Genomic DNA, 14,926 nt, shown 5'->3' on the forward strand with positions numbered 1-14,926 from the left:
TCCCCAAAAGTACTGGGGCTCATGAGGCGGTGGGAAGGGACCGCTTCTCTGTCATGCGCACTAGGATAGGCGCGCTTCCCTCTTTTCCACAACCCAAACACTAGGACCCGACCTCGTCCTGCGCATTGAGAGTTCCCAGGAACGCGCGCACGCGCGCGCTGACCGCGCGGTCAGGCGCCATGAGCAGATAAGCTCGTAAGGCGGAAGTGAGGAGCGGCTGCGCGGAGGTGGGGGCTGCCGCGTTTTTTGTGGGGTGGGAGAGCTGCAGTATGACGCCCTCCGGAAGTCCCGTGGCTCCCGTGGCAATGATGCTGCTCTTGCTTTGGGGAACTCCTGGACCCACGGGCGGCGGAGCGACGTGCGCATCATCACGGACGAGAATTGGAAAGAGTTGCTGGAGGAGAGTGGATGATAGAATTGTGAGTGTGGGACCGTTGTCTCGGGTCCCCTCGGTGGGCCGGAATGTCCCGTGTCCTCGATCCGAGTCTGGAGACCCCACTTCACCTTCATTCACCACCTCCTGCGGGTCCAGGTTCTCCAGTACTCCACTCCGAGCCGTGGAGCAGGCGTCCCTGATTATTCAGATCCTTTAACTCCTCTTTAGATCAGCTTGGTCCCACCCCCTCCTCGTTTCTTACCGGGGAATATGAAGTTTCTTCTAAAATGTGCACCCGAGTTTCGTTTTTAGCGCTCGTGGTGCGCCTAAAAGACCGGCGTTCAACTTGGAATTCTCTCAACTTCTCATGAATTTGGGCGTGGAGGTGGTTCGTTTGACTAGTTTCTATACAGTTATTTATTTTAGAATGATCCTTCACAAACTTCTAGACTTACCTTAATCAAACTTTACAAAAACAGGAAATTGAGCCGAACCTTTCTTCTCCTTTTGTCTAATTATCCTTTAAAAACTCCATTATCAGTGTTGGGATTTGAGACTCCTTATCTTAAATTTTATTTATAGATTGGGTATATTTTTTATTTTAGGTGCTGAGTAAATTCAAGTTGGGTTATTGTTAAATTTTCTTTTCTCTTTCTCCGCATCTCAGTTTTCGTTTGGATGTTTGTTTTTGCAAAGTACTGAGATCCTGGATTGTTACTCTTAACGTCCAAGTGATACTGCTTTAAAAATTAATGTATGAGTGTGATATAAACTCTTAAGACCACAGGTCATCATTTACTTTTCAGAGGAAATCATTTATTTCTAGGGGATTCTGTTATAATGTCTCTTTTGCATAGGTAGAAAGTAAACCGCCTGCTTTTGCTATAGTTGCTAAATTGGTGGTGGTGGTATTATTGATACAAGCACCACTACTGAGTGTTAACTGTACTAAAGACTGCTAACCACTTTCTATACATTATCCTATTTAATTCTCTACAAAGTCCATAAGATGGGTATTATATTCCTCTTTTACAAGTGAGAGAAATACCTAAAGGTTTTCATTATCTGGCCCAGTATGGCAATACTGGCTTCCTTTCTGTTTTCAAAGCCTAAGAGTAGGTATGCAATAATTGTTAGAACAGCCCCCCTTCTTTAACAGAGTTCAGTGAGTGTTTTTCCTGTATGCTTGGGTTGCCAGTTAATGGATGGAGGTGGATGTTCCTAAAGGAGAGCACAAAAGGCCAAATCAATAACTCTATCAAGTCATAAAATTGAAAAAGGCATAGAACATTTATATGGGGGAAAAGATAGGGAAAAATATTTACGTAGTGTGCACATAATCTGTAACTTAGTGAAATGAATTTTCAGACACCATTGAAGCTACAGGAGGGAGGAAATATAATCAGAGACAACATTGGGTTTTTATTGTCATGAATAGCTTGTTTTAGCTTGTGTCAATAAAATATTCGTAGTTTCATGAATATTAAACAATAGTGATTATCAATTTATATGCAAAATACAGTCAAGTAATACATGAGGTTTTTTTAATTTAGCTCATTCAAGTAATGAAGTTTTTTTTTTTTAGCTCATTTGATCAAACTATACAGTGGTCAAGAATTTATTAGATTTGAATTTAGAACTGCTCTCTGAAATTAGAATATACTGTAGTACTTATTCTTTTTTTCCTTTAGCTTTCTGAGTTTTGAGGTTAAGACTTTAAAATCATCTAAGAACCAAAGGAACCTGAAAACGGGGCGCAGTACTAGTCCTGTTGATAGTCTGCTCTTATTACAAGTTTGTTATTTGCATTACATCCATTCTGATCAGTTTTGTTACAGAGATGCTTTCAGTGAAATAATCTCTTGTTAAGGACTTGGCCTTTTATGTATGGTACTAGTCTTGTTTTATAGTGCCAATTACTTTTAGGAATTCTGTTTTCATAAAATAAGTTCAAATGTAATGAAATCTAGAAACTGTACTCTTGTGTTCAACAAGTACTCGCTTTATTCTTCTTGGTTCCATTAAAAAAAAAACTGAGGCAAATTAGAAGATGATGTACAATAAAGTGAAGAATAAAATCCTAGAGAGAAGTCAGGGCCTTGAAAGATGTGGAATATGAGAGGAGTAATTAAAAAGCTAATAAACTTACCCATAGATTTGTAAACCTGAGGTCTTAGAAACTGGCTGGCCAAGAGCTGGCCAAAGGAATTTTGTTTGGCTTGCCTAGTGTTTGTGTCTGGATTAAGTTTTGAGGTAGCATTTTTACAGAAAAATGCAGATTTTCAGCTTCTTTTAAATAAGATAGAGCCTGCTTCCTAGCTATAATTCCCTTCCTGATGGTCTTGCTGAGGGTTGGTTCCCCTTTTAAGTAGGGCCATGCATTTCCTTGTTCACCTCAGCCCTGGGCACTTCTATTTTTCCCATGTGTGACTCCTGTAGTGCAAATTGTTAAAACCAGTGAACTCCAAATTCGATTTTGAGGTTTCTGGTGGCCACATACTTAGGGAGAAATTCAAAGGTTTGTTTTTGTTTTTAAAGAATATTTATTGAGAGAAAGATCACATGTCTGGGAAGGGGCAGAGCGAGAAGCTGACTCCCCTCTGCTGAGCAGGGAGACTGATTCAGGGGTTGATCTTAGGACTTTGGGATTATGACCTGAGCTGAAGGCAGACACTTAACTGTCTCAGTCACTCAGGGACCCTGAGAAATTCATAGGTTTTTAAAGAGCTGTTTTGCATGTGAACTTAGGAGCTAATTTTTGTGGTTTAAGAACTTACTCTCAGAATTACTTTTCTGTGATTAGTGTTATCATGTAGTTTTGATTGCCAGAATGTTAGACCCACAGTTAAAACTTTTTCATCTTCACAAAACTAGTCACTTTGCTATCTCGTTTTTGTATAAAATATTCTTCATGAATTATACGCTTAGAATTTTTATCTCCATATGATCATATTAGAGTGCTTAACTTTTTTTCTGTTCTGTTTCTCAGTTACGCTCCATGGTGTCCTGCTTGTCAGAATCTTCAACCGGAATGGGAAAATTTTGCTGAATGGGGAGAAGATCTTGAGGTCAATGTTGCAAAAGTGGATGTCACAGAGCAGCCAGGTACTGTAGGTCTGTGGTTAGTCTTCGCAGATTGGGTTCATAAGTTCATCCTGTTTGCCATATCACTTGATCTTAACTACCTTTCATTAGGTTTTGAAAACATAACTGTACTACTTAAGCTGATTCACCCATCTCTCTGAGGAGGGATCCTTGTGCAGTGGCTGTAGAAAGCAGATCTGTGGTTGTATATGCAGCTCATTCCTTTTATGTGTTGCTCTAAGGGACCTTGGAAACATTACCCTCTCCCCATACTTGCCCATTTAACTGCCCCTGATCTTTCTTTCCTTTGTATCCCAGGGCCCAGATTAGCGTGTAAGATGCCTTTAAGAAGTCCTAGAATACTGTGGTTGCCAACCCATCATTTGCATTTATACCAAGCTTCAGAATAAGAATCTGGTTGAGGTTCTGTGTAGAGCCAAGGTCATATTCCCTGACGAGTGATCCGAATTTCTTAACTGGGTTTCAAATTTAATACCTGTGATTTGAGGACATGCTTTTAATAAATGGTTGTGTATTTTAGTCATGGTTGTGGAGTCAAACATACTCCTGACTTGTCTCCCTGAATAAGTGGCAGGCCTGTTCTTAAGGACACTTCTTTCTTACGCCAGCCTCATCATACTTGTTCTTGGTCACAATAAACCTAGATTATTGACTCTGTTCCCACCCCAGATGGTAATAATAGCTAAAGTTTATTGAGCACTTACCTAGTACAGATACTGCTTCGAGTGTTTTGCATTTATCCTGTATAATCCTATACAACCTTGTGGGGTAGGTAATATCCCCATTTTACAGATAAGAAAACTGAGGCATAGATTAATCGTTAGTTATGTTATTATCTAACACATGGCTAATTTTTTTTTTGTTATTGCTCATCTTATAAAAGGTTCAAAATATTCTCCATTTTTAACATGTTTGACTCTGCTTTTATTTTTCAAATTTCAAATGCAATTTCATTTGATTTTAGACCTTTCTAAGACTACTGCTAAATTGTGCTGCCCCATTACTTATCGTTAGTAGTCTTATCATACAGTGGTATAAATGATCAAATGTTAATAAATACATATTCAGATCACTTCAGTAGTCAAACTTTTATGTACTTTTAGTTGAGATAATATATAAGAGTGTTCATTTATTTAAAGTTGGTTTCAGTATGTAATTGGGATTTTTTTTCATTTTTACAAAGCTCAGCTGTTTTTAGGTATAATTTCATATGCTTTCCCCATTAGTATTTAAATAATTCAGAATCAACTTTTTTTTTTAAGATTTTATTTATTTATTTGACAGACAGAGATCACAAGTAGGCAGAGAGGCAGGCAGAGAGAGGGGGGAAGCAGGCTCCCTGCTGAGCAGAGAGCCCAATGTGGGGCTCGATCCCAGGACCCTGGGATCATGACCTGAGCTGAAGGCAGAGGCTTTAACCCACTGAGCCACCCAGGCGCCCCTAGAATCAACTTTTAAGTAGTGATTGTTGGCTCATATAAAATCTGTTGTGTGTTCTTTCTTGTATTTATTTCTGATCTTTATCATTTTTAGGGCTGAGTGGACGATTTATCATAACTGCTCTTCCTACTATTTATCAGTAAGTATTTGAGGATTCTTAGTTATGGAGAAGGATGCAACATAGTATAATGAGAATAGTAGGCCTCTGGCCTGGATCATGTTTAAAGAGCATTATATTCAGTAAGGCTCATTTTGCTCTTAGCATTATCCTAGGTGTCTTTAGGTAGATGGAGGAGGTATCAAACTGTCCCTGGTCTCAGAACTTTGTAATTATTTTGGAGGGTGTTCACATGAAATGGTGTGATACCATATAGCGTCATAAATGATTATGAGCCCAGAGTTGTGTTAAATCCTGTAGAAAGCTTGGTAAGGGAAAAAAAATCACTGGGTTAGGGTGGTTCCTGGAGAAATGGGGATGTAAACACAACCCTGAATCTTCAAAAGAGTATAGAAGTAAGCACTCCATCCTTTGAATAATCTCATGAATGGTCATAAATAGGTACATGGTATGTTCATAATTGGCTAAGAAAGGGCTGTAGCTCAGTCTTCGGACAGTAGTAGGTGAAATGACAGTGCTAAAATGGAATGAGCAAGATTATGTAGTCTCCAGTATCAGATCTTTTAGTTTGAATTTGTCTAATAAACTGGGGATAGGAAATCTCAATTCTGTGCTGGCATACCTCATTTGATTGTGCTTCCTAGATACTGCAGTTTTTACAGATTGAAGATTTGTGGCAGCCTTGTATCAAGCCAATCTGTCCACCATTTTTCCAACAGCATTTGCTCACTTTGTGTCTCAGTGTCACATTTTGGTAATTCTTGCAGTATTTCAAACTTTTTCATTACTCTGTTTCTTATGGTGGCCCATGATTACAGCTTGGTGAAAACTCAGATGATGGTTTACATTTTTTAGCAATAAGATATTTTTAAATGAAGGAATATACTTTTTTTTTTAAAGATATAATGCTGTTGCATTCTTAATAGACTATAGTATAGTAAATATTTACATGTACTTGGCAACCAAAAAGTCTTGTGACTTGCTTTATTGTGATAATTGTTCTACTGGGGTGGGACTGTGATACCACCGAGGTGTGCCTGTACCTGCCTGATACCTTAAAGTTCATCTAGCTGGTGGGTTGAATGCCAGGAGGTACTTCTCATTTCAAATATGAAAGCAAGCTGGCAATTATTTGTGTGTTTATAGGTCCTTTTTTTTTGTCATCTTTTTAATTTTCACGTTAATGCCTGTTTCCCTCTACCTTTGTATTCATCCCTACTCCCTTTGTGTCTGTTCATGTCACCATAAGTATTACTGTCCCTTTTCACTCAGTCCTTTTCTCCACATGTCCTTTAACTAGAACTGATTATTTTTGTCATCTTCCTTCTTAGTTCTTAACCTCCCCTGAACTTAATTCCAGGTAAGTTCAGGGGAGGTTAAGAACTAAGAATTTCCTGTCCTTTCTTTAGCTTACATTGGGTATCATGCCTGTTCTTTTGCCTGTTGAACTCCTACCTATTTTTCATAAACAGCTCAAATGCCATTGCCTTTACAAAAAGTTCTTTTTTGGGTGGGGGCTTTCTTGTGGTCTTTGACTCTGAATGACTGAAGGATCCTCTAACCCTACTATAGGTAGTAGGGAGCTCTTGATAGTTTTTGCACTTATGTGATAAAGAGAGAAGTATTCTATAGGATTAGACTGGCAGTATTATTGAGGGTAGTTTGGAAATAGTGAAGATGTAGGAGTAGAGAGAGCATTTTTGAACCTATGAGAACTCCATACATTGCGAATGGGAAGGAGGGAGGGGGCTGTCAGGAAGAATGCAAAGTAGACTGTAGAGTAGAATGACTGAAATAGGAAAGGAAATACGACCAGATACCTCCAGCAATTTAAAGTAGCATGGTTAAGATGATGTTATTAGGGCTGAAAATACCAGAAAAATGCCTTAAATTTTTTAACCTATATACTTAAAAGTAACTAGTAATTAATAAGTGCAGACACTGTTCTAACAACTTTTTATAGTCATTCTTTTATAAGGGCATCACACATTTATTGAGATACAGTTGATTTATTATTTCATTGTTTTATTATTTGGAAAGATAAGACTAGTCTGAAGGCTTATGCTTGTTTATAACCCTGTTTAAATAAATTTGGAGCTAAGATGTTATGAGTGCAATTAGTTTAATTTGTTACTAGTGCATTACTAATGATTTTGAATATAAGGATTGATTGTAAAATGAGGTTAAAAATAGCAAAACAAATACAAAGTTTATTTATTTGGTTCTGTTTAATATGTGATTCTGATCCTCTTTAGTTGTAAAGATGGTGAATTTAGGCGCTATCAGGGCCCAAGAACTAAGAAGGACTTCATAAACTTTATCAGCGAGAAAGAGTGGAAGAGTATTGAACCTGTTTCATCATGGTTTGGTCCAGGTTCTGTTCTGTAAGTATAAGGATTTTTCTTTTATTTATTTCAGAATTAACTGGACCAGTTATATTTTGTAGAAATAAAGCATTTATAGTGGGTTTTTAATTCTTGGACCCTTAAGGTACATTCATATTTGCTGTGATATTTTTAGTTTGACTTTTTCTTCTGAGACAAAAATACTTTGATCCTTGTTAAGCTAAAAGGAGGCGTTCACTAGAATTGAAAGCCTTTTCAGGAATATATTAGCTCTGTGGATTATGGTCATCTCTATCATCAAAAACTAATCAATCTTCCTGAGCAATATGAAGGGTAAAGTTATCATTTGAGCTTAATACTGAAATAAGAAGCCTTAAACATATACCTCCTCTTGCTACTTTTAGATTTCAGTTCTTAATGTGATTGAATTATTCTACCCATCTGATAATTTTTTGTTGAATGAATGTATGGATGAACAGTGACCCTAATGGCCTGAGTAACCACTGGGCTTAATATATATAGCTAGATATATGGAGTAGTAAGAATTGGAGATGGCTAGCATATTTCCTGCTACCTGTTGGGGTGTAAGGCCTCACAGGTCATTTGAGAGACATCTAGAAATACTGAGTTTTGCTGAGGTCCCCATGGACTCATGCTGGTGTGGCTAAGCTATCTCTCCCTATCTCCTCACCACACTTGCTCTTGGAGGATGGGGGGGTTGTTAAACAATGGTCTAAGAGAAAAATGCTGTGGATTCTGGGAGTGGAGGAAAGATGATCCATAAGCAATATTTTGAAATAGAATTTTGTCTTTAGCACCTTTCCCTTACATCTTTCTTCTTGTGAGAATCTGAATTGAATTGTCCTGTATTTGTCTGAATTCCGCCTACTGAACCACCATGCCAACCCAGTTAAGGCACCTAATATTCCTGATAGAGCCTAATTAGTGCTGACTGTAGTGAGGCTACATAGTGCTTTGTTTCAGTTCTTTGTTCCTTTTCCCATTTTGCAATTTAAACAACAGAAGGAATATGATTGAATCACCTTTTTATGTTGAACCAAAATGCAACTGACTTTGTTAATTTGAAATCTCATAAATGATTCCTCCCTTCTCCAGTAGAAGAAGGGGTTGCTTTTAAGTCTTTGTTGAATCCTCAGGGATCCAGCAGTCCATGTCTTTTGTCTTGGTGGACCGAATAAGAGGTATTTTCAAGTGTTAATATGGTCACCCACCCACTGATGGGGAGTGGGTTAGGTGATCCTGCATACAGGAACTTTCGCTTAGGTGTGAATTAGTTTATGTGTTGGTGGCATCACCTGCACCAGAGGGGAAACAGTTGGGACCCCACAAACCGTTTTAGTTCTCGAGCATGCCTTTCTAACTGCCCATTTAAACTACTTGGGTTTATGTGAAAATAATAATTACTTTTATTTATATTATTAGTATTTATTTCCTGTGTAATTTCTTTGTATATCATTAAGCTATATCAAACTAATGGTATTGTAAGTTTTATTTAATTATAATACAAAATGGGGTTAATTCAAGGATCAGTTCCACAAGTGCTCCCAGTTCTTGCTTCAGAATCCCTTCTCTGGTCATTTTTTTAAGAATTTTAAGGATCAATAAGAGTTGCCATTGGCTTACAGTACACTTGACTCTAACTGGTTCCATAGAGCTTGTAAGCTGTGAGTATATTGGAGAAATCATCAGGTGAAAGTCTAATGGCAAAGCATAGGGAAAAGGAAAAAAGTTATCAAGTGTTTTATTTATGAGGACATCACATAGTGATAACAATTCAAGAACTGTTAATTTTCATTAATGAGACTTTTTAATACAGGCTTGAAATCACTGATGTATCACTAATCTTGATTAACACTAGCAATAAAATCTATCATGTCAGAGAAATTATAGAAATTTACCCAGAAGGGAAGGTATAGATATACACACGTTCTGCTTCAAAGCTGTGTGTTTTACTCAGTTTCTCAGTGCTCTCTCCTTTCTTTCAGGATGAGCAGTATGTCTGCACTCTTTCAGCTCTCTATGTGGATCCGGGTATGGGCTAAAGTTTTATTTCTCTTCTTAACATTTTTGACACCACCCCTTTATTTTAAACAACACGGTTTTTAGTTTATTTTTTAATTTTCATTTTAGACTTGCCATAACTATTTTATTGAAGACCTTGGATTACCAGTTTGGGGATCATATGCAGTTTTTGCTTTAGCAACTTTGCTTTCAGGACTACTATTAGGACTTGTAAGTATTTCGTTTTTCAGAGTACTAGGAAAAAAACCTTTACATCTGATAATTTAATATAGTTACACTAGCTCTGTCACATACATTGAGATTTCTTCTGTTTGTTTTTGTAGTGTATGATATTTGTGGCAGATTGCCTTTTTCCTTCAAAAAGGCGCAGACCACAGCCATACCCTTCCAGTAAGTATGTTTTTTAGTGTTTATTTTTTATTCACTGTAATCCTGTTCATTCTGTGAATACAATCACAACTCTAACAGGTTGCCCTTCTAGCTTAGTGTTCTAAATGTGGAATGATAGGTTATATTGGAAGGGGCAGGGGAATATTTATTTCATGTAAGAATGACAGCCTGGTGGATTTTGAAACAGTTATTTTCTTGGCTTTTATGATGTAGAGAATTTTAACATTGCATATAACTTGTAGATATTTAATGACATTGATCTGATGTCATTTTATTTGAACCATCATATTCATGGATCCATTTGAGTATACTTGAATCAGAAGAAGTTGAATATATTCTGCTCTTGAAGTCATTCATTATTATAGTAACCACATTTGAAGATTTTTCTTTGTATGTTAGCCAAGTCTGTTTTTATGGTAGGATATTGGGAAAAGTAATTCCTGTAGCTGATTTAGGAGTGGCATTGACACGGTACTACAAGATGAGTTTATATAATTAGAAGTACTCACTGATGTCTGTCTTAGTATAATTGCCTCTCAAACATGCATTTAATCTTGAAAATTACAGTGTTATGGAAGCCCCCCTCTTTGCTGTTTATAAAGAACTTTCACATTGTGCAATCCCATTCACTTTCCTGTAACTCTGGATTTCATAAATGATACCCTTTCCTTTTTGTGGTTGAGGAAAGTAAGGCTCAGAGAGATGAAATATTTTTCCAGGGTCACACAGAAGTGACAGAGTGGAGATTAGGGCCTAAATTAGACTGTTGGCATGACATTTTCATTGTGCTGCCTTTCATGACTTAGGATTTATTGAGGTCAGGACTTGTGAAATGAAGTCAGTGGAGATTGCTGATAACTGACAGATTATCTTTTCATTTCTTAGATCATTACATCAATACTGAAAAGGACATATACAGGGGAAGGAATCATTTTATCCAACAAGAGCCAGTGACCTCTAGGGAAGGAAATGCAAGCACAGATTACTTTGTAAAAGACAATATAAAAGTTGGTGAATGTACATTTAATATTTATATCACTTGAAAAACCTTAACAAATTCGTCTCTTAAGTAATCTGTGGCACAACTGATAGATACCACAGTTCAGTGTGATACCGCCCCTTCTATAGCAGGCCACATGATTTAAGTTGTTTTCTAGGATGTATTTAGCTTAGATTTTGAGTTGCTAGGGAAAGACCCAACTCAGTCCAGCTTTAAGCAAAATAGAAGTTTATTGCCTCAGGGAGCAAGGATGTCTGAGGGCAGAGATGGCTGGATCCTAGGGCTCAAATGTTAAGATGTTGTGTTTCTGAATTGCTTACTTTTCTATGCCTTAGCTTGTTCCATTTTTGGCTCTTTCTAGTCCTTCGTGTAAAATGATTAAGCTCACAATTCAAAGTAAGAAGGAGATACACTTTTCCACTATACCCGCCTATCTTTAAAAAATTTTGGTGTACTCCACTAGTGTAAAGAGCTCACTTGTTTGGAACAATCTCTGTAAATCAGGGTTTCTCAACCTGGACACGTCTCACATTTGGGCTGGTTAATTCTTAATTGTGACAGACTGTCTTTTGTACAATGTTGGATGTTCGGCAGCATCCCGCTGGTTGGAAATAGCACCACTCCTGTTAGTTGTGACAACCAAAAATATCTCCATACATTGCTAAGTGTTCTTTGGCAGGGGGTGTAGGGTGGAGGGGGGTGGGGCAGCAGCAAAATCATCCTTGGTGGAGAATCACTACTGTGAACTGTATGTGGTCTCACCACAACTACATGCTATGTGGTACAGGGAAGGGACTATTAACCCAACAGAAAGAGGGGTGCCAGACCAAACAACAGATTGTTCACCATGTGGTAATCACTTTGGTGTTTTCTTCTGCCTTGCACCTTCACGTCTCCCTACTCTCTTCTGGATTGCCTAAGATTAGGGGCAGTCTAGGATCATTGAACAGGCTGAAATTCCTTGGCCCAGTTCTGTGTTCTGTATCTCTTAGTAACCTGGTATGTTCTAAGTTTAAGCTAACTATCAATAGGCCTTGTTAAAAAGATGGAAAGGGTATGTGTGTGTGGACAGAGTTAAAAATTCATTGAGCTGTACACCTAAGATTTGCACATGTTATTATTTGTAATTATGTCTTAATGAAATTATGTATGTAAGGAAGAACATTTCTGAAACTCCCTGGAAAAAACCTGGATGGGAATATAACCTTCAATTGTAAATGTCTCATTCTTGTTCACCTGGGAACTGAAACAAGGGTAGTGTTGGAGTTTGTTTCAGTGTTCACTGGAAGATTTAATAGCAAATTAAGGTGGTTCTAGTGAATGCAATGTATGTTCTTACAGCATCCACATTCACAGCATTAATTTTGATTTATTTCAGTTTGGTTCATAAATGAATTTGGTAAGTAAAATGGATCTTCCTAACCACTTTTTGTTTTTATGGTGTCACTCTTAAAGATGACTTTTTTCCTTTTGGAAATCTAAACTTATGGTTGATAAATAAGTGGCAAAGCAGTTTATGGGCATATGAATTGTGTCTTCATTTTACTCTAATGCAAATCTGTTACAGCAACAACAACAACAAAAAACATTTCTGGTCTTGACCTTATTTTTTTTCTTTTTTTTTTTTTAAATGCTCACCGTGAATGTTGTTAACGTTATTACTGACTGTATTGTACTTTTCATCTCAGTGACTTATTTTATAACTGGAAGTTTGTACCTCTTAATTCCCTCTGGTCTTTGTCTTTAAGAAAAATTATTACCAGAATCTTCTCAACCTTTGCAAAAAGTGGAGGAGGAACAAGAGGCTGATGAAGATGATGTTTCAGAAGAGGAAGCAGGAAGTAAAGAAGGAACAAACAAAGACTTTGCACAGAATGCCATACGACAACGTTTTGTGGGTCCTTCATTGGCCACAGATAAATCCTAGTTGGTTTTTATTAATACCATAATATTATTTTGGCAAAAAGAGAAGATTGAACATTTCTTTTGGTTTGAAGTAAACTGTGACATGCTTGTACATTTCAGGGTTCAGTCTAGATTGTCATTAGATTGAACAGACTACCTTCAGAAAATAAAAGTAGGACTATGTAAAAATGCATAAAAATGTTTGAAATAGGATTTAAGAATGGCAGTGATGGTTTAAACAATTCTTTGATTTTTTGAAAAATCCGGTGCCAAGCAATAAGATTTCAGTATGTTTGTTTAATAATCTGTTTCAAGTTTTCTGAGTTGAAAAATTACATTTCCCAAATACTGCATTATTGAGGTAGTTAAGGAGATTACTTTGGAGAAAAAGATTTCTCATTTGGTATAATTTTTCTCAGTTTCACTGTGTGAAAAAAAGAACATATTTCCCATAAATGGGAACTTTGCCCATTGTCTCAAGAAATGTGTATTTCAGTGACAACTCTGGTGGTTTTAGAGATAGAGCCCAAAATTTCATCATATTTTTAGATTATGCAACTAATAAAAACTACCTTGCTTAATTACAGTTTTCTACATGTGATAATACAGGATATGCTACTGATTTAGGAAGTTTTTATATAAGTCGATGGTGTTGTCTTGATTCCTGTAAAGATTGGTTATCGTTTTTGTTCCCCTCTGTTCAGTGTACAATTTGTATTTTTCTTAACCATGGGTTACATTTTTCATTTTCCAAATTGGATAATTTTCTGGAAATGTTTTTCCTTCTTAATAAATAGCCCTTTTTTGTTGTTTCAAATCAAAGTTTACTGAGGGATCCTTAAAATTGAAGAGCTGTCTACCGATCATTTAAAATTTTGGCCATTCATTTCAGATTTTACATCATTCTGTTGAACCTCTACTTGAACCTTTTTTTTTTTTTTGGATATGAAGGTGAACATTCCTGATTTTTATCTGATGTTGTGGAAAAGCCTTGATATTTTACATTTTGAAAATTCATAGAAAATTAGTTTGATATAAAATAAAGTTAGCATTCTACTCAGGAAAAAGTATTGTTTAGTGTATGTTTTCAATGTATAGTTACCCTCACAAAGTTCTTAATTTTACAAAGTCTGTATATGCTTGCTGTTTAAAAAATCATAGCATTCTTACGTTTTGGACACACAGAATCTGTGTTCTGCTGTACTTTTTATTGTGTAGTATTTCACAAGTGGGCATCAGCAGGATGGGATATTTAGTGTGGTTTTACTCCACAGAGAGTTAGAGCACAGAGTTTTTACCTTACAGCAAAAGTGGGGAGGGGTGCTGGGTGACAGTAAGAACTGTATTATTTACAAGAAGGGAAAAAACCATAACTCAGAGCGAATCACTTGTCCATTATGTAATAGTTTCTGTAATGTCCTCTTTTGTCTAGATTCTGCTTCTGTGTGAATCCATTAGACTTACACAGTATCATAATGTACAGCAGTTTTCTTGAAAGGCCTTGCCTTTAGAATATTAAATATTCTACCATTGCAGAGTTTGGATGTATAATAATTTTGTGTTGCTTTAGAAAAATAGTCTAAGCACAAAATAAACTTTTCTAAGCACTTCATTAAAGCTGGAGATAAGTGTGATTTCTGGATAGAAAAGCTTAATTACTTTGTATTTATTGATGTTCCAATGAATAGTTGTGTCACTGTGTGTGTTCTTGATCTGTACAGTCAAAAGGCTAGAGTCCTACACATCTTTTTCTTTTTCATGAGATGACAGAGAAAAACAGTACTCTTTAATCAGGCATGTTTTTTTTCTAGTATTCTAGTATACACGACATAGATTTTAAGTTTCTAAGTGGTTAGAAAATATGATATATGTAGAAATTTAAAAGCAGCCCTAATAGGCAGAGACATGATATTTCAGAAGACATAATCTTGCATTTCATCAGGACTCTGGCATCTCTCCAGTGACTCTTCAGTCACTTTAGACATCTGAATAATCAATTTTTGGTCACACCAGCAGCACGCAGAAACTATACGGGATCATTTTACCTTTAACAGATCCCTTTTGTTTCCATTATTGGGTTAACGGTGCTCTATATGGCAGCTTAGGAGAGATTAAGGTGCAGTATGAGCGTTCTGGAGAACTCTGCTCCCCACTCCCAGTAATTATTCAGTGCTACCATGGAAGTGGAAAATCTGATCACTCTG

The 14,926-nt window shown here is 36.9% G+C and overlaps 1 protein-coding gene and 1 non-coding gene across 2 annotated transcripts; both read left to right on the forward strand.

Moving 5' to 3' along the window:
* The first annotated feature begins 200 nt into the window (after positions 1-200).
* Positions 201-14,339, forward strand: TMX1 (thioredoxin related transmembrane protein 1). The gene is given in 10 exon segments (XM_047737895.1): positions 201-330; positions 333-395; positions 398-419; positions 3,366-3,481; positions 5,015-5,060; positions 7,295-7,423; positions 9,391-9,436; positions 9,536-9,637; positions 9,751-9,817; positions 12,566-14,339. Coding segments are annotated over 10 exon segments (831 nt in total). The 5' UTR covers positions 201-269; the 3' UTR covers positions 12,745-14,339.
* LOC125105859 (small nucleolar RNA SNORA70) lies at positions 3,587-3,719 on the forward strand. The gene has a single exon (XR_007129106.1). It is a non-coding gene; the product is annotated as a small nucleolar RNA SNORA70 (small nucleolar RNA).
* Positions 14,340-14,926: the final 587 nt, after the last annotated feature.

The sequence above is a fragment of the Lutra lutra genome, chromosome 7 (assembly GCF_902655055.1).
Source record: "Lutra lutra chromosome 7, mLutLut1.2, whole genome shotgun sequence".
Taxonomy (NCBI): Eukaryota; Metazoa; Chordata; class Mammalia; order Carnivora; family Mustelidae; genus Lutra; species Lutra lutra.